General features: G+C 55.4%; 1 protein-coding gene across 1 annotated transcript; it reads right to left on the minus strand.

The window, feature by feature from the left end:
• Positions 1 to 331: 331 nt before the first annotated feature.
• MMP28 (matrix metallopeptidase 28) lies at positions 332 to 18,652 on the minus strand. The gene is made up of 8 exons (XM_038158273.1): positions 18,496 to 18,652; positions 10,542 to 10,621; positions 9,716 to 9,870; positions 6,024 to 6,245; positions 4,922 to 5,167; positions 4,397 to 4,546; positions 3,776 to 3,943; positions 332 to 2,380 (listed from the first exon to the last, which is right to left on the minus strand). Exons 1-8 carry the CDS (start codon positions 18,583 to 18,585, stop codon positions 1,986 to 1,988), a joined length of 1,506 nt encoding a protein of 501 aa, XP_038014201.1. The 5' UTR covers positions 18,586 to 18,652; the 3' UTR covers positions 332 to 1,985.
• Positions 18,653 to 23,872: the final 5,220 nt, after the last annotated feature.

Genomic DNA, 23,872 nt, shown 5'->3' on the forward strand with positions numbered 1-23,872 from the left:
ACAGAAAAAGGGATAATGAATTAATTCAGCCTGGGGAAAAAACCTATTAACACATTCCAAAGGATCAAAAAACCCTCAGTAGTTTGGGGATGAAGTAAGAAAGAGCATTTCCATGTTTTCATCACCATCAGTGAGTTTTCAGTGGGATCCATCTCCCCTCTTTGATCCTGCCAGCATGAAAGCTGAGGCCAAATCCAGCAATCCCCTCTCCAACCCCAAACACCCACAGGCGTCTTAAACGCAGCCCTGTCAGGAATCTGGAGATTTGCTTTAAAAAAAAACAACCCAAACCCAAAGTGTGACAGGAAAACAAGCACAAATCCCAACGCCACATATCCAGAGGCTGGTTTTATTTGCTGTCAGGTCTCCAAGCCCTTGGGACTCCCTGCAGGCCACGTCACCTTATTGTCATTCAATTCCTATGGAAATGTGTGTTTCTCTGGCAAGCTGGAAATCCCCTGAGGTTTTGGGCAGGTGAGGACCCTGTGTCTGTGTCTGCACATGAAGGGCTCACTCACAAGGATTATGGAGAATGGGGGAAATGCTGGCTCCCCATCCTGCCAAACCCACAGCTCAGCTGGCATCGGGCACCACCGAAAGCCCTCGGGAAGGACCAGCCCTGGCGCCCTGCTCAGGGCAAGCCCTGCTCTGCAGGGAAGGTCTAGAAAGGGCAAAGATGAGGAAAGGAGGAATCCTTGAAGCTGCTGGCATCAGGAGGGCACCCTGACGTGGCACAGCAGGAGCAGAGCAGTGCTGGGCTCTGAGTCCTGGAAGAACCACTGCATAAATGGTTTCAATAAATCGTTTAATAAAGCTGAGCCCCTGTCTTGCTCAGCACCAATGCCTCAGAATTCCAGCCCTGGGAAGCTGAGGTGCATCCCCCAGCCCTGGGGCACAGTGGCCCTTTGCAGACACGACTGGTGACCCTGCCCAGGAGGCAGCAGCGTTTCCAGGTGGGGAGCCTGCCTTGGGAAAGGAATGAGGAATATGCAGCCACACTGTCCCTGTGAGCCTGCATGCACAGACATGTCCCTCTGTCCTGCCCACCCTCTCCTCTTCCCCTCCTCCCCCAGTTATTTGTCACTCATGTTCATCTGGGTGGGGCCCAGGGAGTCAGAAATTCCCTGATCCTGTCCCTTGCAGGAGCACAGGCACCTTCTGTGCACACAGCGAGGGCTGCTGGGGGAGCACAGCCCAGGGGAGCACAGCCCAGGGGAGCCCGTCCAGGCACCCCAAACCCATCCAAAGCCAGCGCTCCTGCTGCCTGTGAGCTGCACGGTGACATGGCCAGCAGCTCAGCCGAGCCCCCCCTTTCTCTCCAACACCAAACCCCACTGCTTTCAGCCCCAAAATCCCACTGTGCTGGTGTGTCCAGCTGGTGCCTCAGCAGAGCACTGGGGTGTGAGCACAGTCCAGCAAAGCATCCCCAACCCTCCACACCCCAGAGTATGAGCAAACAGCAGGGGCAAAGCTCCACATGGACCCAAAGTTTTGTCCAAATGTCTCCTTTCTTTTAGTTTTAGGCAGGAGACAGTCCTGTCTCCTGTCAGTCTGCTGTTTAAAACCATCCAAACCCCAAAGCAATCAGCAGCGAGACACTTCTCCATCTGATCGCAGGAAAATGACAGATATCAACAAGTATCAACAAAGATATCAAAAAGTATCGCCAAACCCCAGTCCTGGTTTGAAAAACACGTGTAACAGTATCCTGAAAGTTAACAGAAGTGGGTGTGTTTGCAGTCTCCGTGGCTGATACATTTTTTCTGTGGTCTTTTTAATACTGTCCCAAAGCCTGCAGGCTGCCTGGCTGCCGCAGTCCTGTCCCGGCTGCATCCGAGCTCTGCTGGGTCGCTGCTCCACCATCCCAGGTCTCCAACAGGCAGCTGTCCCTGCCCAGCCATCCTCAGACAGGAGCCCAGAGTCACTCACGGAGGGATCCAGGCGAGGCGAGGTCCAGGGCCCCGCTCCATCCCATCCCACCGCGCTCAGAACGGGACCTGCTCACTGTTGGCATCCCAGCAGCCCATCCAGGCGAGCTGCGTGGCCCATTTGCCCGTGGCCACCACCCGCAGCTTAGCCTGGTCGAATTTCCAGTACAGGTCATCCCGAAAGAAGTAGACGGCGCGGTCGCGGTGGGTGAGAGCCCCGGCCGTGCCCGGGGGCAGCCCTGCCCAGTCCCGCAGGCTGCGGGGGTAGTAGGGCTCCACGCCCAGGGGCTCCTCGCCCACCACGAAGTACTTGGGGCCTTTGAAGAGGACGAGGCGGCGGAGCTGCTGGAAGTAGAGCGCGGTGTCCGGGTGCCGAGGCAGCCCCAGGGCGCTGCATTTGCGGGGGAATCCTGCCTCCAGCTCGGAGCCCGCGTAGCGCCAGCAGCGGCCACCTGCGGGGACGGGGAGGGTCAGAGCACGGCCCCGCGGGGACCCCGGCAGGACGAGCCGCAGGAGATGTGGACAGGCTCGGCCCTTGTGAAGTGTCGGTGACATCCATCCCACCGGTGACCCAACCGGAGCCACTGCAGGGCTGCCCCAAGGACCAGGCTGGGGGGAAACTGAGGCACGGCAGCTCAGGGGCTTGAAGGCACGGAAAGGGACCAGCAGGGACAGAGCAAGGCCAGCACCATGCTGCTTCTGGCAAGCCTCCCCCTGACCCTGCACAGCAAATGGGACAGACAGAAACAGATCCAGCTGTGGCTGGGGCATCCAAAACCAGCCCTGCAGCAGGAATTGCGATGGGGACCGGTGGCTTGGCTGTCCCCACAGTACCCTGTCCCCACACAGGGCAGACAAAAGCCCCTTTCTGCTCACAAGGCACAGCCTGACGCAGCCCTGGGGAGGATGGAGGGAGCGGCCAGGGCTGGGGAGGCAGAGGGGCTTTGGCTCTCACCCAGCTGCAGCACAAAGCCCCTTTTCTGAAAAACCAGGGACTGCTTTCCATTAACAGCTGGGGCTGACCCCGGCAGCCAGGCTGCCTGGTTTGACCTTCCTCTCCTCATCTGGCTGCTGGGCAGCTCATGGATGGTATCCCAGCTCCTGGGGAACTCATGGATTTTATCCCAGCTCCCAGGGCAGCTCATGGATGGTATCCCAGCTCCTGGGGAAGCTCATGGATGGTATCCCAGCTCCTGGGGGAGCTCATGGATGGTATCCCAGCTCCCGAGGCAGCTCATGGATGGTATCCCAGCTCCTGGAGCAGTTTAGGGATGGTATCCCAGCTCCTGGAGCATTTTAGGGATGATGTCCCAGCTCCTGGAGCAATTTAGGGATGGTATCCCAGCTCCTGGAGCAGTTTAGGGATGGTATCCCAGCTCCCAGGGCAGCTCATGGGTGGTATCCCAGCTCCCGGGGCACCTCATGGATGGTATCCCAGCTCCGAAGGGCAGCTCAGCCTCCAGGCACAGCACAGGGATCCATGTGCACCATGAGACCCCCCTGCACTCCCCTGCACCTCGTGTTTTGGGGAGCAGTTTCTCCCCAAGGCTCACCACTGCGCCTGGATTTGCTTCAACACACCGGTGAGTGCTGCTCTCCTGATGGGGAAACTGAGGCATGAGGAGCTGATGTGGCTGCCAGGACCATGTGGTTCACCCATGAAAGGGCACCGAGCCCAGGGTTTGGCACATCCAGGATGCAGCAGTGCCCCAGCTCTGCACTGGGAGGGGACCAGCAGGAGGGGACACAAACAGGAGTGGTGTGGCTCCAGGCAGACCTGGACAGCCACACGGCAGGCAGGAGCAGTGGCAGCCCCGAGGGGAGTCCCCTGCCCGGGTCTCACCCACCTTTGAAGAAGTAGAACTTCCCAGTGAGCTGGGACCAGGCGCAGGCGTCGATGCCGGCGGGGAGCCCGGGCCAGCGCGGCTGCAGAGGCCGGGGGTCACTGGCGTTGCCACTGGCTGACACCACCCAGTAGTGGCTGCCCTTGAAGATGTAGAGGTTGTGATCCCCGTCTGTGAGGCAGAGGGAGGGTGCCCCATGGGAGAAACGCTATTGCACCACCCTCCACTGCTACCCCCTCCTCCCCGTGCAGCCCCGCGGTGCTTTGGGGATCCTCAGGGTTTGGATGCTTCCTCCCCCCTCAGCTTCCAGCATCCATTGCCTCCCCTCCAGGCAGGATAAATGAGAGGATAAATGCTGGCCACAGTTCAAGGCTTATCTTGCACAGCTGAGCTCCTGCAGTGATTAATCCTTGCCACGGCCCAAGTTTTAGGGCATTTTCCCTGCTTCTGACACTTTGCTGTGCCTTCAACATGCACTGCTTCACTGTCCATCAGTGATGCCACCAGTGCCAGGAGCTGTGGGCCAGTCAAACCCACCTTTCCCACCTCTGGGAGGTGCAGCAGCACTGGGACAAGGGGTAGGGGTGCACGTTTTGGGAGGGGGTCACGCTGGCCAGCACCCACCGGCGGTTATGGCGTCGAAGAAGGAGTGGCAGTAATAGGTGCTGAGGCTCCTCTGCTGTCGGTCCCTGCCGTAAAGGTCCGTGTTCCAGTCCTGGAAGTGAGTGAAGACCTTTCCTGGGAGCTGGATGGCAGAGCCCTTGGAGGGCTTTCCTGGGATGGAAAAGGGGTGATGAGTCCGGAGAAGGGGCAGAGAAACAACTTTTCCCAAAGTACAGGGCTGGGACTCCCAAGACTCCAAAGACTCCTTGTCCCAATGTCTGGTTCCTATCCCATTCCATATGATGGTACCCCAAAAAACATGCACCAGCAGACAAGTGGGCAGCAAACCCAGCCTTCCCTGCCCTGGAGGCCTTGGCACCCATCCCACCTGTCCTCATTTTCCTCCCCAGCCACACACAGGAATGGGGCCCATGTGACTGCAGTCCTCTCCCCTTTCAGGGACCTGCTCCCATCCCTACTCCTCGCTCTCCAACCCAGAGAACAACCCCGGAGGAACCCAGGGATGCTCAGGGAAGCCAGGCTCACCGTACAAATTCTGGATGGCCAAGATGTCATCCCAGCTGAGGACAAAATCCTTGCTGAGCTTCTTGTAGTAGGGGGACATCAGGGCGCTCTTGACGGGCGAGTGCTGCAGCCCCAGCGTGTGCCCGACCTCGTGGGCCACCACGATGAAGAGGTTGCGGCCCTTGCCGCTGTGCAGGGACCAGCGCTCGGCGCTGTCAAAGTGCGCTTCTCCTCGCCGCGGGAAGAAGGCGTGAGCCAGGGCACCTCCTGGGGACACGAGAGCCATCAGGGACCGCGGCACGCGCAGCTCTGCCGCGCCCAAATGTGCGCCAGTTTTAGGTGTTTTTGGAGGAGCCAGTGCTTGGAGGGTGTTGTGGGGCTCCTTGAGGGTCTGTGAGGAACATCTCAGCTGGCAGAGCTCTATCGTGGATATTTATGCTCCCAACGAGGGGGAGAGAATGATGCATCTGACTCCATCTTGTCAGAAGGCCAATTAATTACTTTATTATACTATATTATTCTACACTCTATTACACTATATTACTTTACATCTAAACTGAATCTGCCAAGCACTCAACTGCACTCCACTGCACTGAATCTTGTGACTGTCCCGACAGTCCCGACACACACACACACACACCTGGCCCTGATGGGCCAAGGGAACAAAACACCAACACTTTGGGTCAGCAATGTCCATATTGCATTCTACAAACAAAACACCATCACTTTGGGTCAGCAATCTCCATATTGCATTCTACAAACAAAACACCATCACTTTGGGTCAGCAATCTCCATGTTGCATTCTACTTTGGCACAAACACAGGCGCAGCAAACAAGATAAGAATTGCTTTTCTTTTCTCTGAGATTCAGAGAATGTGAAACTCAGAAATATTCTTGGGAAGAATTGTGCCTTGCTTTTCTCTGTGAAGAGAAATGTAGCAACAGACCTCAGTTGCAGAGTTGGGAGGGGAGACCCCAAACCAGACAGCAAACTGGTGCAAGCTGGGCTAGAGAGACTGCGGAGCCTCCATCACCCCCAGCCCACCACAAACCAGCCCTCCTCCCCGCAGGCGAAGAGCCCACGTTGTAAAAGAGAAGCTTACGAGGGGGAAGCGACCAGCACCTGGCCCATCGAAGGCGTTGTTGAGTCCATCGTTGTGGTCCCCGTGGAAGAAGGTCAGGCGGATGTCAGCGGGGCCATCCTGGGCCTCCCAGAAGAGCAGGGAGGACACGTTGCTCCAGAGCTGGAAGGCGGCTCTGACGGCCCGGCGCACCTCGTGCTGCGGCAGGTAGGACGGCCAGTTCACCACGCGGTACGTCAGGTGCCGCTTGAACCAGCGCCCGCCTGTGTGGGGACAAGGCCACCCCCGTGGCAGGGACAGATGGTGAGGAGGGCTCCATCTGTCCCAGACTGCAAGATGTGTTCTATTTGCCATCTGTATGGCAGCTGTCTTCTGTCAAGTGGGCAGTTTCCTTATCTCTTCCACAGCCACTCCTCCCTCCCGCGGGACATCTGCTGATAACAGGCTGTTGAATGTCACTGCAGGACTGATAAGAACTGCAGAATCCCACTGGGAGAGGCTCTGCCCAGAGGGAGGAGCCAAGCATTCCTACCTGGATATAATCTGGAGATTCTGGAAATACCACACAGCATCTCCACTGCATTTCCCAGAGGAACAGCAGCTGCCTCATCCACTGGCTCTTCAGAGGAAGACTACACCCTTCTACAGGATCCCTGCTCCAGCAGAACCACACCTGACACTCCAGGAGGGCTGCAGCCACAATTCCAATGGGACTGCTGCCAGCACCCTGACCCACAGGGTGTCAGGTTGTGTTCTGACTCTGTCAGTGTTGTTTTTGTTTACTGCATTGTTTATTTTATCCTTTCATTTTCTTCCCTATTAATGAACTGTTATTCCCTGCTCCATTTTTTTTGCCTGAGAACCCCTTAATTTAAATTTTATAGCAATTCGGAGGGGGGGGGGTGTTTACATTCTCCATTTCAGGGGAGGCTCCTGCCTTCCTTAGCAGGCACCTGTCTTTCCAAGCCAAGACACCGTCTTATCAGAAGGCTAATTAATTACTTTTTACACTATATTATTCTATGTTATATTACATCTATGTTACATTACATCTGAACTGAATCTGCCAGGCGCCCAAGGACACTGAACTGCACAGCATCTTGTGGCTGTCAGTCCTGACACACACGCCCCTGGACTCAGTCGGTCAGTGAATCAAAGCACTCACACCAGAATCCAATTTCCAATTCCCTTCAGGTAAACAATCTTCCACGACGCGCTCCACTTGTGAACGACACAGGGCAGCAAATGAGATAAGAATTGTTTTGATCATTCTTTTCTCTGCTTCTCTCACTGCTTCTCTCAGGTTCAGAGAATGTGAATCCCACACACCTGCAACAGGACAGGCTCAGAGTGGCAACTTGGGCTTGTCCTTCCACTCAGGCAGCCCCTGAGTGGAAGAAAACTTCATGGAAATGTCGTGGTTTTCCCGAGGCAAAGCTGGAAGTTGAGGCAGCTGCAGCAGCACAATTAAATCCTTCTGAAGGCGCCACCACTAGAGCCCACCCAAGGCTGGAGTTGCAACCAAACCCTGAAACCTCTCTGAGGAGATGAGAAGCTGTGGCACAGAGTTTGACCTCAGCCTTTGGCTCACAGAGCCAAATCCAGCATGGGTCCCTGCTAGCAGCTCTGCTGCCTGAGGCCAGCTTCAGGCCCAGAAGATGCAGCCCAAGGGCTGGATTTCAGGGGGAGGGATCAAAACCACCTCTGAAAAGGTGGGACAAAGGCAAAGGAGTAGGAAGGGCTCTCAGCAGCACCTTGGGGGCACAGCTTAGTGCCCAAGGCTTCCTTAAAGGGTGTCAGGGGAGACAGAGCCCTGATATCACCAGGACAGCTGGGGACAAGCACTGTGACTCCCCCTAAGCTCCCCAACCCCCTACCACACAGGAGGGCAAAGATGAGAGGTCACAGAGTTACTGAGCAGCATTACAGCCCCTTACTCCTCCTCCTCCTCCTCCTGCACCCCTCAGCAGCTGTGGGACCCCAGAGCCCTGGGATTACATTTATCTGGAGGCATCTGGGAGCAGGAAAAAAGCTGTGGGGCCCTGTGGGGATGTGGGTGCCAGAGTTGGTGCTGAGGCGTGGGAGTGGGGACAGACCTCCAGCCTCTGCCTCTGCTCCAGATGTGCAGGAAAACAGGGGAACAGAGCAGGCAGCATGCCAGGGTTCTCTGCTCTGCCTCTGAGCTGAGCCTCTCAGCAAAGCTGGCACACACCCCACCCCAGTTCTGCCTCCTTCTCCCCATGCCTGGGGACACTCTGGGCTAGCTGGTCACACTCCTGGGGACAAAATCTGCTCCCACTGCTTGTCAGTGCAGTGATGGCCTCCAGCTCCAAAGGGACACAGATGAGCTTCCACTCTGCACAGCAAAAGCTAAAAGCAGCCCTAACCCAAAGCCTGGCATCCCATCCTTCCCTCCACAGCAGCAGAGCACCCAGAGGAGGATGGGCAAGGCTGGCTTAGCAAGGCTGGCTCTTGGGGAGAGGAGAGCTTGGCTTTGTCCTGGGCTGGGCTCTGAGTGTGCCCCAGGCCAGCGGGGTGAGGGACACAGGGGCTGCCCAGGGCAGATCCCGCTGGGAAAGGGGGGATAACAAAGCACTGCTGGCTCAGCTGCCAGGGTTTCCTGCTTCAAGCAGGATAAACAGCACAAAACCCTCCCCAGCCTTCCTGGCTGCTGCCACCAGCCCTGCAGGCACCCCTGGCCTCCCACCCAGCCCGAGGGTACAGATATGGTGCTGTCCCATCCCTGCTGCCTGTGGCATCAGATCACCAGAGCAATAACCACACTGAGCCCTTTCCTGCCCTTTCCTTGAGCCACTGGGTGTCTCTTGCCACCCACCCACTTTTGTGATGCCCAAAGAGGAGCCCCTGAGCCGCAGGGCACTGGCTGCTTCTGTTTGCCCACCTGCTGCTGTATGTCCTTCCTGCTCTGCCCACTGCCCATGTGTCCTGGGCACAGGATGGCTCCTGCAAGGGACACATGTTGAGGCTTTGGAAGGAAATCCAGAGGCTGGAGGAGGATGACAGGGCTCTCCTGGGGCTGTCCATGGCCAGCCCTGCCAGATGCACAGACAGCCTGACACGGCACAGAGCCTTTTCTTAATCTCCCCTTCGTTTTTCCCATGTCCTGAGCACAGCTGGCCCCGGCCCTCTTGCTCTCTAGGAATCCAGTTACTCATCTGCAAGCCCAAAGAGAGCTCACAAGGGACAAGAGGCCCAGTCCTGGACACGCAGGAGCACAGAAGGATGCTTGGAACGGAGTTAAACCCCTTAACATGGGTGAAATGACTCTCAGGTCAGGCAGCCAAGTGCTGGCAGGTTTTTGGTTACTGCTGTGTTCCTAATATGCATTAGAAGTCCCAAAGGTCAGCAAAACCTGGGGACAAGTTCACTGTGTGCCAGCCCCTGCCCTGCAGATCATGCCAGCACAGCTGGGTGTGGGGCCATGGTGACCTGAGTGCTCTCTGGGAGATCTCCTGGCTCCCACAGCAGCAGTGAAACCACCCCAGAGAGCTGAATTCCCAAAACTGGGACTCGAATCTCCAATCACTGCTGACATCAAGCCACACAGACCAACTGAAAATAAAGAGCTTTAAAAATAACCACCAAGCATGGCCTGGGCTGGATGCTGTGCCAGTGGGGCTGCGCCTCCCCCCCACAGCAGCTTCCCCACGAGTCCAGGAGGGGAGAGCCGAGCACCCCGGACCCCAAACCCCACCGGGAGCTCGGTGCTCACCGTGCTGTGCCGTGCGCCGGCGGCGCCGGGCGGGCAGAGCGCCGGCAGCGCGGCCGTGCCCGTCATCGGTGCCACACCGGGGCAGAGCCATCTGATGGAGCGTGGGGGCATCCAGCAGCCCGCTGGGCGGGAGGTGGGTCACCCGCTGGAAATCCCTGCAGAAGGAAGGGAGATGTCAGCAGCCACATCCAGACCCCCCCTGGCGGGGTTCGGGTATGTTTGTGCCGAGGGTTTGACCCGAGCCGGGATTTTCACCCCGCAAGCTTCACACCCCAGAGCCACAACTTCATCCAGGGGGTAAAACAAGAAGGATTTGGCTCTGCAACCGCAGCTGACCTGTAAGTCACCTCCTAGCAGGGCAAAAGTACGTACGGAAGCCTAAAAATGCCTTTTCCAGTTTTTAACCCCAGTTATTTGACTTCGCATTTAATTTTGCATTTGGCTTTGCACAAGGTCAAGCCCGGGATGCTCCCAAAGCTGCGGAGATGTCCTTAGGAGAAGCCCAGGCAGGAGCTGGCAGCTCGCCCCCCCTGACATCTCCCAGCCTTCCCCAAGCTCGGCCTCCCCGCAGATTTGATCGCGAGGCGAGCAGCGGGCCATAAAAGGCGAATAAAGCAGCGAGAGCCGGGCGCCAGCAGCCGGCACCCAGCTGCGGAACCGGGCACGGACCCGCCTCTCCAAAAAGGACAGGCTGTACTTTAGCATCAGACCGTGAGACAGAGAGCCTCCAGCTGCGAAAAGACCCCTCTGGCTGCAAAAAACCCCCTCGGGGTGCTGGCAGCATCCCTGCAGCTGGAGCTGCCGAGTTTGGATAAAGGGTTCCTACCTCAGCGCCCGGGTGAACTCGGCGGGGCTGTGTGTACCGGCCCTCGGCCCCCTGAAGTAGCCGTATTTCTCCAGGAAAAGCTGCAAGAAAAAAATGGGAAAGGTGCGGCTCAGAGCACGTGTTGGCTTGGGAAGGGGGGAAAAAGGAGATGAGCTGGCGAACAGTGCTGCAAACCCAAACTGCCCGCTTGTTTTGCTCCTGAGAGCTCTGCACCTCAAGCAGCTGTGCCCATACAGGTTCCTGTGCGTCTCCTCCCCATCGTTTTGGATGGCTCTTGGGGTTTTTGGCCACGATGGAGGCGTAGGAGGAAAGAGAGAGATCAAAAACCTCTGCTGCCATCTCATCCGCAGCCAGAGGCCACCAAGTTTTTTGGGCGTTTTCCCTGCTCCTGGCACATTGCTGTGCCCTCGAGGTGCCCTGTTCCGTTGTCCATCCATTCCAGGAAACCCAAAGGCACAGCTCTGATGGCCCGGCTCAGGGCAGGGATGCAAACAAAGGCCGAAGGGCCGAGGCCATGAGTAGGGCGGGGTGAGATGGGGTCAGGCTCAGCCTCCCCCCATTCCCACGCAGGATGTGCTGCTGCAAAGTGGGGACGCTCCGGGCGCAATTTGCTTTGCCAAACCATTCTTCTTCTTATCGGCCGCTGACACGGACGGAGATCGCCTCTCTGAACTTGCTCCAGCACTTAAATTGTACGTTAAAGAAAATAAACGGCTCGGGCTGCTGCCCGGCTTTTGGAGGAGTTAATAGCCGGGGTCACAAGAATGCTCCACGCCCGCCTGCCCCGCCGCCAGGGATGTCTGCAGGAGAAAAACAAGCTGCCCAGCATCCTGTTAGTGCAGCAGAGCCGCGGTTACAGCAGTGAATAATAATCAGAATAAAAAGTGAAAGTGGCGGCTTCCCCTCCCTGCATCCCAAAGGAAAGGTGTGCTGAGCACCAGGAATGCCACGGGCTGGCCCAGACAGCAGGGCTGGTGCCCTCTGGGTGTTTTTGAAGCTGTTTCCCTCCCGGCTCGTCTGGAGGCCGGGAAAAGGAAGGGGTTGGAGTGATGGCCTCCTCTCAGTGCTGCTCCTGACTGGGGGTGACCCAGTTCTCCTTTATGTCCCTGCAGAGGAGGCAGCAGTTCCTCCAGGGCCTTGGCAAGGAGCAGGAATGGCTTGTGGATGTGGCAGCCCCGAGGTGTGCCAGGGCCTCTCCCTCTCCTCCTCCTGCCCAAACCTTCTGCTTGCCTTGAACAGTCATGCTCATGTCATCCCCAAACACGTCACCCCGGCGTGGGCAGGCACACCCACGTGTGCTCTGCAGCCCTCATCTCCTCCAGTTCCATCTCCTCCAGTTCCATCTCCTCCAGTTCCATCTCCTCCAGTTCCATTCCCTCCAGTTCCATCCCCTCCAGGTCCATCTCCTCCAGTTCCATCTCCTCCTTTACACCCCTTCTACCTGGAGCATCCCCCTCCGGCACAGGACCAGCACAGACTCCTGCCTGGACACGCTCTTTATGCAGCCCCACACAAAGAGTTTGGCTGGTTTTCCCACCAAAGCTGCCTGTCTCAGCTGGAGGCAGCAGCAGCTCATCCCAGCAGTGCCAGGCTGCAGCAGCGAGAGCCTGAGTGTGGCCAGAGCCTCCCAGACACCTCAGGGTGGTCAGTGAGTCAGGGTAAATCAGGCAAGTGCCACACTGGCAGGGAGAGCATTGGCTGGTTTGTCGGGAGCAGCCACAACACCTCTGCCCAGGGTTTACCATCCAGCCTGGGCTTGCCATTCCCAGCCACACTGGGACAGCCCCACCCTCACAGGGATACCAGGAGGAAAACCCAGCAGCTGTGGGATGGGCGTGCAGGGATGGAGGAGCCTCCTGGGGATGGAGTGGCTTGGAGCCCTCTGAGAGTACCTGGAGAGGAGAAGGGATCTCACCCTTTCCCCCTGTGCTTGTATTTTATAAAGTTCTCCTCCAGAAGCACAAAATCACCAGTTACATGCGAGGGTGCAGGGTGAGGATGCCGGTGGTGACATCACTGCAGGTAAATGTGAGCTGAACACCTGGATTGAAAATCTTCGCTCTCACATTATGGTCTAAACCCTTTCTAACACAGTTTTGCATTCACTCAGCACAACCTGAAGCTCCTTCCTTGCCTGTAACCCAACACAATCCCATCATTAAAGCGTGAAAATGGTTTTTCCTCACCATGATCTCACGAAGGCTTGAAACCCCATCTGGACACGTCAGGGTGCACAGTGAAAAAAGCAACCCCTGTCCCAGCAGCTGCTCCTGAGCAGCACCAGAAGGCACAGAGGCCACTGGCTTTATCATTCCTGCCCAGAGCTCCTTGAGCTTTGCAAGTCCAAGCAAAGCAGCATTTTCTCTGTGGTTTCTGGCCTGTGCCACATTGAGGTTCTCACACACAGGCATCAATTCTCCAGCTGCAAAACCATCAGGAGAAATTCTATTATGTTTTCTAGACACATCTACTGTCAGCTAAGGGTGATGGTGGTCCTGGAAACACAGAGCTGCGGGAAAGGGATGTGCTGATCTCTGTCGGGTGTTTATCCAAGCACAGAGCATACAAATCCAGGGAGTTTTTGGGGTCCAAGGGAACCCAAGAGCCCCATGCCACAATGTCCTGTGCCCAAACCAGTGCTCAAGGCTCCCCCAGCACTGCACAACCCCCCAGAGTCCAGCCAGGCTCTGGCAGGGCTGGCTGGAATCTGGCACCAGCCCATTAAACCTCTCCAGAGGCTGCAATGCAAAGTCTGGCCGTGCTGGGAAACCCCCTCCCTCCTGCCCCAGACGGGGAAATGCTCTTTTCCATACAATGGGAAAAGAAAAACAGCAGGAAACCGAGAGAAACATTAATATGAAATATGCCCAGCTCCCTCTGTGCATGAGGGAGGGAGAGGAGCACGGGTCTGGCTGCATGGGAGCAGGGCTGGGGCAGAGAAACTCCCGGGGCTGCAGCAGGGACAGCGGGAGGGAGCTGGGGCAGACAGAGGGGCCCTTCCCATCCCTGGGCTCTGATGTGGAGCCTCTTACAACCCTGGAAATCTTCTCTGCCTTGGCTAAAGCCAAGGAAACACCTTGCCCTCCACCACAGGCATGCCGGGTGGAAGACAGCCAGCGGCAAACACAATTAGCCCTCCCCGCCTGGAAGCCGGGATAACGGGAGTGCCGAGACAGCAGGCTCTGCTCCTGCCTGCCCTCCCTCCAGCCACGCCGCTTCTGGCTCCTTTCCACCAGCTGAGCACCGGAGAAGCCTCACACAGCTCCTGCTGACCGTGTCCCTCTGCCGTGCCGGGCACAAACCCCATCCCATCCCCAGCAGCCCAGGAAAGGGATCCCATCCTGCCAAAGGCCAGGCCAAGATATGCTTATAATGCATTGTAATTAGGAAATAGCTGGCTTCTGATTGTGATGCTGTGGATTATAACATCTGTATTGTCTCACCCTTCTCATGAGACTGAAAATAGAATAAAAGTTTTTAAAACACCTCTCAGTTGCTCCATTCTGGGTCAGAAAAGGGTTTATTCTGACACAGGTGCTTTGTGTCATGATTACAGCAGTGCCACCACAATCTGCAGCTTTGAAGTCTTTTGTTTGAGACAGCCCAGGTTCCCAAACCCTGGTTCCAGCATCCCAGGCTCATCCCACACCATCTCACCACCAAAATGGGCACAGTGGCTCCTGCTTTCCTGCCTCAGTTTCCCCCAGCACGCACACAAGCTGAGCTGGCCCGGGGTGTGTTTTGGCGAGGTCACAGAGGGAGCAGCGGCTCCTCCTGCCCATCGGGCCCCTGCTGCCTGTGAGCTGCCTGCAGAAGATGTCACAGCAATTAAAAAGGCTCATTTGCTTCCGCTCGTCCCTGCAAAGCCTCGGGCAGAGCCCCCGCGCCGCCTTTGTTTAAGCGTGTGTGTAAGTGTCTCTATAAATATTACATCTATGGACACGGGCAGACACACGAGAAGGGGCATTAGCGAGCGCAGAGCCTGGCTGTCCTCCCGCTGGAAAGGCAGGGGAACCTCAGCTGACTGCCGGCACCGGGGATGGAGCGTGCTTACAGCCCCGAGCCCCGCCTGGCTGCTGGGATCCCCCTGCCGCAGCCAACCCAGTCCTGGAGGAACCCCCTGTGCCACCTACCAGCGCTAAAATCGGCTTTAGCAGCAAATAATGCACTTGCCACTAAAGATGTGGAGCTGGGGTCTTCTAAACTCCTTTTATTTTCGCACTCCATCTTCTAAAGCTGAGAAGCAGTAAGCCTGGTCTAGCTGAAACCCCTCCTGCTTTCACCAACCGGTTGGATGTGGCTTGGAGCAACTTGGTCTAGTGGAAGGTGTCCCTGCCCGTGGCAGGGGGTGGAATGAGAGGAGATTTAAGGTCCTGCCAACCCAAACCGATCTGTGCTAACTCGCTGGGAAGCAGCCGGCAGCTTTGCCCTGGCGCCCCACACCCCCGCAGCACCCAAACCCCTGAATGTGACCCGAAACTCTTGGGGAAACCAGGGAAGAACACAGGGCTTGGCCAAACCTTCCCTGCGAATACCAGAGCGGCTGACAAACCAGTTTGGTCACGCAGACTGGTTGTGCTGTCGTGTCTGAGGAGAGAAAGGAAAGGAGCCCTGTCCTCCACCGGGCTGCGAGCGGGGGAAGGCGCCGTCCCCGCGGCCCCTTGCCCGGCGGGCGGGCGAGCTCTGCCCGAACAAGTGGGGATTGTTTTGGGGGAGAAGCAGGAAGAAAGCCGGGCTGTTCGCGCTGCGGTGACTCACGGGGTGTAAATCGCACCGGGGGATCGCCGGGGCGCCCGGAGCCGCTCGCCACATCCGCGCCGGCGGCTCGGAGACTCAGCGGGCTCGGGGGTGATGCAGAGCCCAGCGATGCCTCAGAGGGGAAATTCCTCCTCCTCTCCACCTCTCCTTCCATCTCCTTCCATGCTGAGGCTGAACAGGAATTTTTTATAGGAAGGAGGATTTCTCTGCCTTGTTTCAGAAGGAAGATGTGGGATGCTCTGTGTCCCGGCTGAGCTCCGGGCCCCACCGGGTCTGCATGGTACCGGGAGCCTCCCTCCCTCCAGAATCACAGATCCAGCTCTGCTCGGCATCCTGCATCCCAGCAGCATCCTGCTCCTAAAACAGCTCAGCCAGACACTGGAGCATTTCCCAGCCCAGAGCCCGGAATGTGAGACCTTGGTGGGATAAGGGGGAGAAGTCAGTGTGCACCAGATACTGCGAGATGGGAAGGAGAAGGGCAAGACGGGGGGAAAAAATCAGGACAAAAAAATCTAAAATGAGAGTTATTGAGTCTGTTAGCCCAATTCTCTGTTCCCATTCCTCATTTTTCTCAAATTTCTCCTCAGTTTTTATGTCCACCAAAACAGACCTGGAGCTTCTCACACAAATCTCTGCAGGGACTCCATTGTCCTTTGTCCAGCATCTCACTGGGCTCCTCAGTCCCACCACGGGCTGACATCTCACATGCCCCGGGTATTTTACACAATGCCCCCGGGATCAGGGAATTTTGGGCATTACCACCCCCCAGCTGCTGTCTGAGCACAGCCCAGCCAGACACAGCTCTGCCAAACAATGTGCTCTCTTACACTGGGCCCTCTCCTATCTGTAGATGATAAGATGATTTCACATACAAATGTTTCAAATTAAATTTTTGAATTTTCCTTATTTTTTTAATGCGTGGTTTGTTGTTTTTTTTTAACTGCAATTGGTACAGATGCAGTGAAAACATGGACACCAGCCAGGAAAAGCACACAACTGGACATTTGACAGTCTTATGCATCTAAGTTTACACAACATATTGTTGCTAACGGTGGCTTTTTAAAAAGAATTAAAAAAAAAAAAAAAAAAGCTTTAGAAGCAAAGCCTGGAAGTGCTCTGAAAGCCACAAATCACCAGAACTATTTGATGTTATGTGAGAATTTCAGCTTCCTCCCGAAAGAAAATTAACTGCTCAGTTTATTCAGACAAGTTCCACACCCCAGTCTCTGCATTTCCATTGTGTGCGTTGTCCCAAAGTCCCTGGGCAGCCCAGCACATCCCCTTGGGGAAACTGAGGCAGGGAGACAGGAAAGTCACTTGCCCAGCACCCCCTCAGGAGGGATCTGCCACAATCCTGGGATCTGTTCTGAAACTTCAAGGGAAAAGAACTCAGAAGTCACCAATGAGGCGTGGAAAGGCAGTTTGGGTTGTTAAACCAGTTGTCCCAAATCAGTGGATTTTCTTTTAAAGTGAATTTTAAATTGCTGGTTTTCTGAGCTCTAAAATCTTTGCAGATTTATTTTCCCCAGGTGGCATGAGGGGCTGGGCTGAGGTTTGTGCACAGTGGGAAAAGCACAGCTATTAATGACCTCTCTGAAGCAGCATCTCAGCAGAAGGAGCCTGCACATCAAAACAAGCCTCGGAGCATTCCTGTGCCCTTTTCCTCTCAGAGCATGTGTTCAAAATCCCAATTAATTCACCAGGACTTGCTGGCTGGGGTTGGAAATTAAGCATTTGTACAAATGTACACTGGATCGAAGCCTAAGCAACAAAAAATCCCCAATATGAACTTTGTTCACCAGCCAGATCTCACACCTTGTCCTCCCAAAACAAACAGAATAGATGGTGGCACGGGGTGACAATGACAGCAGGACAAACAGAAGAAATCTGAGCAGAGGTGATGGGCACAGCCCTGGGGAGAGGCAGACAGGGGAAGGACTGGCTTTTGTCCCCTCCTGGGGACAAAACGCTGGGAGATGGGAAGGTTTGCAGGTACACATCACCTGTGGCGACACCCGGACACGGGCTGGGGGAGATGGAGTTGTTCATCCTGGACAAGAGAAGGCTCCAGGGACACCCAGAGCCCCATCCAGGGCCTAAAGGGGCTCCCAGAGACCTGGAGAGGGACTTTGGACAAAGGCAAGGAGAGACAGGACAAGGAGAAATGGCTTTAAGCTGAAATAGGACAGACTTAGATTAGATCCTGGGAAGGAATTGTTCCCTGTGAGGGTGGGCAGGCCCTGGCACAGGGTGCCCAGAGCAGCTGTGGCTGCCCCTGGATCCCTGGAAGTGCCCAAGGCCAGGGGTTGGACAGGGCATGGAGCAACCTGGGGTAGTGGAAGTGTCCCTGCCCATGGCAGGGGGTGGAATGGGATGAGTTTTAGGTCCCTTCTAACCCAAACCAGTCTGTGATTCTCTGCCACAGCTCCACACAGCACAGGTGGCCACACACCCTGGCATTGCCACACAAGCCTACGGCACAGCCCCATCCATCTCCAGCTGGCACAGCCACACGCCTGTGCCACACACACTGTGTGCACCCAGGGCACACGTGCACGCACAGGTGTCAGGAGCTCAGGGACACTCACCTGTGCGGGGGATGTACCCTGGGGACACACTCATACCTATGGCATGGGCACACCAGGGACATAGTGACACCTGGGGCACGGACACACCTATGGCAGGGACACACGAGGGACATAGTGACACCTGGGGCACGGACACACCAGGGACACGGACACACAAGGGACACAGGCACACCGGGGACACAGTGGCACCTGGGACATGGACACACCTATGGCACGGGCACACCAGGGACATGCACACCCAGGGCAAAGACACACCCATGGCATGGGCACACAGGGATATGCACACACCTGGCAGCACACGGGCACACCTACGGCATGGGCACACCAGGGACAGTCACATCTAGAGCGTGAGCACACCTGGGGCACAAGCACAGGGACACGAGCACACCTAGGGCATGGACTCAGTGGGGACAAGCACAGCCGGGACACGGGGACGTGGGCACAGCAGGGACACGCACAGGAGGGACACGCACAGGAGGGACACGCACAGCAGGGACACGCACACCCCTGCCACGGCCACGCGGGACACGCGCAGCCGCGGGGGACGCGCAGCCAGGACACGCTCCCGCCCTCCCCGGTGCCGGTGCCGGTGCCGGTTTCCCCCGTACCTCTGCCCGCCGCCGCTGCCCCGCGGCCGGGGCGGGCTGAGCCGCCGCCAGCAGCCCCAGCGCCAGGGCGGCCCGCAGCGGCGCTGCCATCCCCGCTCCGCTCCGCTCCGCTCGGCGCCGCCGCCCCAGCCGCCTCTCCCCGCCCCGGCCCCGGGGGCGGCCCCAGCCCCGGCTCCGGCTCCGGCCGAGGGCCGGGCTCCGCTGGCAGCACCGAGGGAGGTGCAGCCCCAGCGGAGGGGCTGGCCCTGCTCGGGACCCCCCCGTGCCAACCACCGGGGGATGACCCCGGGCGTGCCCCGTCCCCCGGGAGCATCCCCTGCCGGTGCGCGTCTCCTTCCGCCAGGTGGGACGGTGGCTCTGCCCGGTTTGAAGCTGTGGGGAAGAGGAGAAGGCAATGCCAGCTTTTCCTAGCCCTGTGCTCATCCATGGCCCAGCACACGCCGATGCAGGGCCTGGAGGCCGGGGCCAGCGCTTGCCATGAGCTCAGCAGCACAGAAGGCCGGGCCAGCAGTGCAGCCCCTCTTCAGGGTTCTGGCAAAACCCAAAGATCAGAGCAGCGCTCTCTCAAGCTTTACACAGTAACCACTCACTCCCGGCTGTGGTTTACACCCTCAGCATTCTGGTTTACACTCTTTCTGCTTAAATTTCCCTCCCAGGCATGGGACGTGGTGGCCCGTGGGCAAGGAGGGGCTGTTTGCTGTGTCAGTGTCACAGCTCTCACACAGAGCTGATGATGTTGAGGGTTGCAGTGACAAGTCAACAGCTCTGTTTACTCACGGCAGTATTTTGTTCGACTATTTTGTTTTAATTTGATTAAAGCAAAAGGATGTTTTGATTCTGCTTTGGTTCAAGGGGAAAAAATAATAGGATGTGACTTGTATCTGCTTTTGTTTTCATGCCAGCTTCAACCCCACACCTATTTTAAAGCTCCCAGGCTCCTTCCTCCACTTTTTAATCATGCCAAAACCCGAAGTTACAGAAGCATCTGTTGAGTTCAGCTTGAAGAGAGTTGAAGAGAGAGCCTGTGACACTTTGCTGTACAGCTGGACAGGGATGCAGGGAAGGGAAGCAGGATTTGGAGGAGAGAAAAAGTGATCCACATAGCATGGAAAAACAGGGAAGTCACTAAGCTACATGATAAAAAATATGGGAGAAATGAAGGGTTTGTGGCTGGGCCAGTAAGAACTGACTGAGGAGCTGCTGGAGAGCACAGTGGGCAGTTGGCACAGCCTGAGGGGTGGTGTGAGGGGAATACTCAGCCCTGGCAGGAGGGAGAGCCAAGGGATGGCCGCTCCTCACACAGGTCAGTCTCGCGCTTCCTTTCAAAACAAGAGCAGCTCTGTCTGCAAATGCATCCGTGTTTGCGTCGTATCTAGGAAGCAACTGATCCATCTGCTCTTCCACTTAAGAATATGGATGATGAGAAAGTGACTGGCTGGGCTCCAGCAGGAGCAGGAAACTCCCTCCTCTGCTCATTGTAATGTGGGGAAGCGTCTGGGAGGGCACCTGCAGCCCCCGGAGCCGCCAGCTTTCCGACCGGGCATTTCCCGGGGCTGCTGCCTTGGTCCTCAGGGGTTTGGCATTCAGATGGAGAAGAATTCAGCCCAGCCTTGGGGATGCCAAATCACAGTTCTGTGCAGACTTTTGGCTGGGAGTGTAAAGATGTTTATGCAGCTGCTGTAATCACAGCAATATCAGGAACAGAAATACTATCTCATGGAAAGGTGAGCAGGTTTCCGGCTTTTACAGTGCTAGGTGGAAGATCAGAAATGGGGCAAAAAAATAAAAGTTTCAATCCTTGTAATTTCTACCCCAAAACTGAAACCTGACAAGTCAAGCCTGTGGCAGAGAACTAATGAAGTCTTTTAGTAAAATATTCACTAAGAGCATGATAAATAGATCCCTACAAGGCCTGGTTGCCTAATCATTCCTGATTTCTTGGGTTGCTAGAGAAAATCACTCCTCCCCTGAGTTTAACTCAAAAGATCTCAGTGCACTCACCGAGCTCAATTTCCAAACCCTTTCCCAAAGACACCTCTCGGCTCAGAGATCCAGAGTGTTCCTAATTTAATACCATTTGAATATTGACCTGTGAACATCACAGAGAACTAAATGCCATTACCACAGGCGTGGGGTCTGCAATGGGGGAGGCTGGTTTGTCCACAGGGGCACACCAAGAGCAGCTGAGCACTGCAGAGAGAAGAGCTGAAGCACCAGTGGATCCCTGTCTGAGGTGAGATCCAAGAGCTCCTAAAGAAACATTATGAAACAGCTCTTGTGACGTGAGCTTTCTCCGGGCAGCTCTGAGTGTTTATCATAACAGATAAGCAAATAGCAACCCCATTACTCCTCTGTGGCAGCTCCTACCCAAGCTGGATGTGATGCACAAGAACCTACAAAAACCTCTAAAGCTTTGCGCTGAGAACAGGTTCAAGTTGTTCCCTTTCATCCTCTCAAGAACAGCCGTTCTTCAGATGTTTGCTGCTGTACAGCAGGAGGATGGCTCAGTGTGTGCTGTGCCAGGCAATGCCCAAAACCCTCATCCTGCTGCTGGAAAGCGGACAGAGCCAGGACTCTGGATCAGGTCAGACAGGCACAGTCACTGCTTTCCCTCCCAACCCCAGCCTGCAGGAGTCAAATTCTTTACCAAGGCACGAGCAGCTTAACGCTCCTTGGGCTGTCACAAGAGTGCAGCTTTTCTGCTCAGGCACTGTTTTCTGGGTGTTTCATTCGTGCACAGTAAGTTCTCAAAGGTCAAAGGGCTTTGCTGTATCCTTAAAATGTGTTAGAAAGTCTGTTTTGCCCAGTATCCTGTCTCAAACAGAGCCAAGAACAGACACCACAAGGATGTTAAAGAGAAAATGCAAAGTCTGCACAGACTTCCCTTGGCTTTACCTTTTGTGTGTGGAGTTCCTGGAAGTCGATGAGGTCAAGAAGCTGCATCCAGCTGATGAGGCCTCCCACAAACACACCAATTTGCTGGAGCACTTTGAATCTCACTGCTATTTGCTTGGCTAACAGCCAAAACCATGCATCACTTTCGAGGATCAGGGTGGCACCTGAGCTCCAGCAAACATCATCAGCTTGGTATGAAAAGCGGAGCTTAAATCAGTTTTCAGTGTGTTGTGGCAGCTGTATTTTATTACAACAGCTTTACATGCAATGCTACAGCAGCATTAGCAGCAGCATCTGCTGGGACATCATCACACGGGCTCTGTTCCCCTGGAAATGGGAATTATCAGTTCTAGATTAGGCAAGGCAGCACTGGCTGGATCCTGGCCTCAAAGCCCTGGAGACTTGAGAGACTGGCTTCAGTCACTGCCCCCATATCTCTCTTCAGGACTGTGGTATTTGAGCAACTTAAACTTGCATTTCTTCTCAGGGTGAGGTGGGTTTGGCTGCAGAGGCCCAGCATGGAAACTATTTGTCTGTCTCTGAAATTGTTTAGCTATTATTTTTATATCGGAGTGGCATTTCAGCTCTCTAAGGATCACGTGCCACTCCTGCACTGGCATCCCTCTTTTCTCCACCAAGTCCTTGTTGAGCTTGGCAAGTGCTAGACCTGTTTTTATAAATAAACCACCAGCATTCCACACAGGACTGATTTCCAAAATGAAACCCTTGCCACTAAGAAATGTACTATTGGAAGATGGAGCGTAAATAGAGATACAGGCAGCAGAGCAGAGCTGCTCCCAGCTATGCTGAGAACAACCCAAACTGCTCCTTTCTGCTGAGACACATTCTCCTGGTTTTCCAGCTCCTGACAGGGCAGATCTACTGTCCTATCCCTCCTTAGTCTGGATTTTTTTATAGGAAGTCCTACCAAATCCTCAAACAGCACTGAGAAGAACTACAATTAATTCAATCCTTAACACACTATATTTTTAAAGTTTTTTACTTTCCTTTTAACTTTGATTAAAGCTTGTCTGGGCAAAGTCTAGGCAGCTGTGGAGAAAACCTGCACGACCAAAGGACTTGGCAGAAGCAGTTGGAGGGCAGTGACACAGTTAAACCATCAGCTGGGTTTGTATTTTTTAGAGAACATCTTCCCAGGCCTCTCTGAGCTAATTTAACTCTCACTGTACCAAGGGCAAGTAAAACCAGCCATCAAGCCAGTACAGTTTCTCTGTCCTGGTGATTTCCTGAAAGATCAACCAGCTGCTGAAAGTGTCTTAAACACATGCAAGAACTCAGGTGGTTTTGCCCCAGAGCAGAACAGAACATAAACAAGAAGGGCTCAGCAGCATTGCCAGGCTGGAAAAGCTGAGAAGGTGGTGACAGCTCCAGCTTTGTGGCTCGTTCAAAGACTCATCTACTTGGTAATCCTGGGCAGTGACTGAAGAGGAAAGTGCTCTTAGCCTTGGGGAGAAAGCAGGGCTGGAAGCTGAGCTGGCATTAAAGGCAGCCAGAACTGTTGCTCCCAAAGCTGGAAGCACCAGCTGTTTGAGCCACCGAGCCCTTCTCCAGGAGGGAAAAAGCCAGAGCCCCACGAGGGAACTGCAGGGAGCAGAGGGGTGATGCTGCACCAGCCCTGGGTTCTGCTCAGCTGAGCTCAGCTCAGCCATTCCCAGTTCTGTGCTCACCTCTGAGGGCTCCAGCTGCACCCTCAGGAGCTGTTTGTACAGTGCAAGGTGCCAGCTCTGCTGGGGAACTGACCTCAGCAGGGACACCGAGGCTGTTCTCAGTGCCTGATTCCTGCTTTCCTTCCATCCCATCCAGCTGGCACCATTCCTGCATCTGCCAGCACAGCAGCGGGCAAGAGCACCCTCTAGCTCTTCCCTCCAAGCAGTAACTCCAGCTTCAAACCACCAGCATCCAACTTTTCTAGGCCAGCAAAACAACAGATACTGAATTCATCAACTTTCTGAACCCTCACAGGCCATACATTGGGTTTTATACTGACACTAGTACACATATAGCTCAAAATCCACTGTTTCAAGAAGACAATCTGCCCATAATCTGTGACAAATGTCTTTTCTAACACAGCAAATGCTTTCCACGAGAAACCTGAAAAAAGCCCAGCAGTCACCACATTTACAACCCTGGCTAATGCTGGTTTGAACTTTTTACCAAGACCATCAATGCACACCAAGCTGGGGGGTGGTTCATAAATTTAACAAAAGCCATTTCTGCTCATTTCTCAGTGAGATATGGCCCAGCTCTCACCCAGGTGTAACCACAGCCCCCAAGGAGCTGTATTTATAGTGCTGCCCACTGGAATATTGGACAGCCCCAGGTTCTCTCTCAAAGGCTCGTGATGCAGAGGCAGCACTGCCATGAGCTGACTGGGGCAGTGCCACCTTCTCACCTCTGCAGTGACCTGTCTGAGCAGGAGGGATAATTAACCTCCCTTCTTTCCTCTCCTTTGGCTGCAGAG

The sequence above is a fragment of the Motacilla alba genome, chromosome 19 (assembly GCF_015832195.1).
Source record: "Motacilla alba alba isolate MOTALB_02 chromosome 19, Motacilla_alba_V1.0_pri, whole genome shotgun sequence".
In the NCBI taxonomy this organism is placed as follows: Eukaryota; Metazoa; Chordata; class Aves; order Passeriformes; family Motacillidae; genus Motacilla; species Motacilla alba.

Excerpts from the sequence above, each read along its gene's own strand:
- MMP28 (XM_038158273.1), bottom strand. The coding sequence starts at position 18,585 with ATGGCAGCGCCGCTGCGGGCCGCCCTGGCGCTGGGGCTGCTGGCGGCG. Across the intron at positions 10,622-18,495 it reads GGCAGCGGCGGCGGGCAGAG|CTTTTCCTGGAGAAATACGG; the intron begins GTACGGGGGAAA and ends TTTTTCTTGCAG. Across the intron at positions 4,547-4,921 it reads GGCCATCCAGAATTTGTACG|GAAAGCCCTCCAAGGGCTCT; the intron begins GTGAGCCTGGCT and ends TTTCCATCCCAG.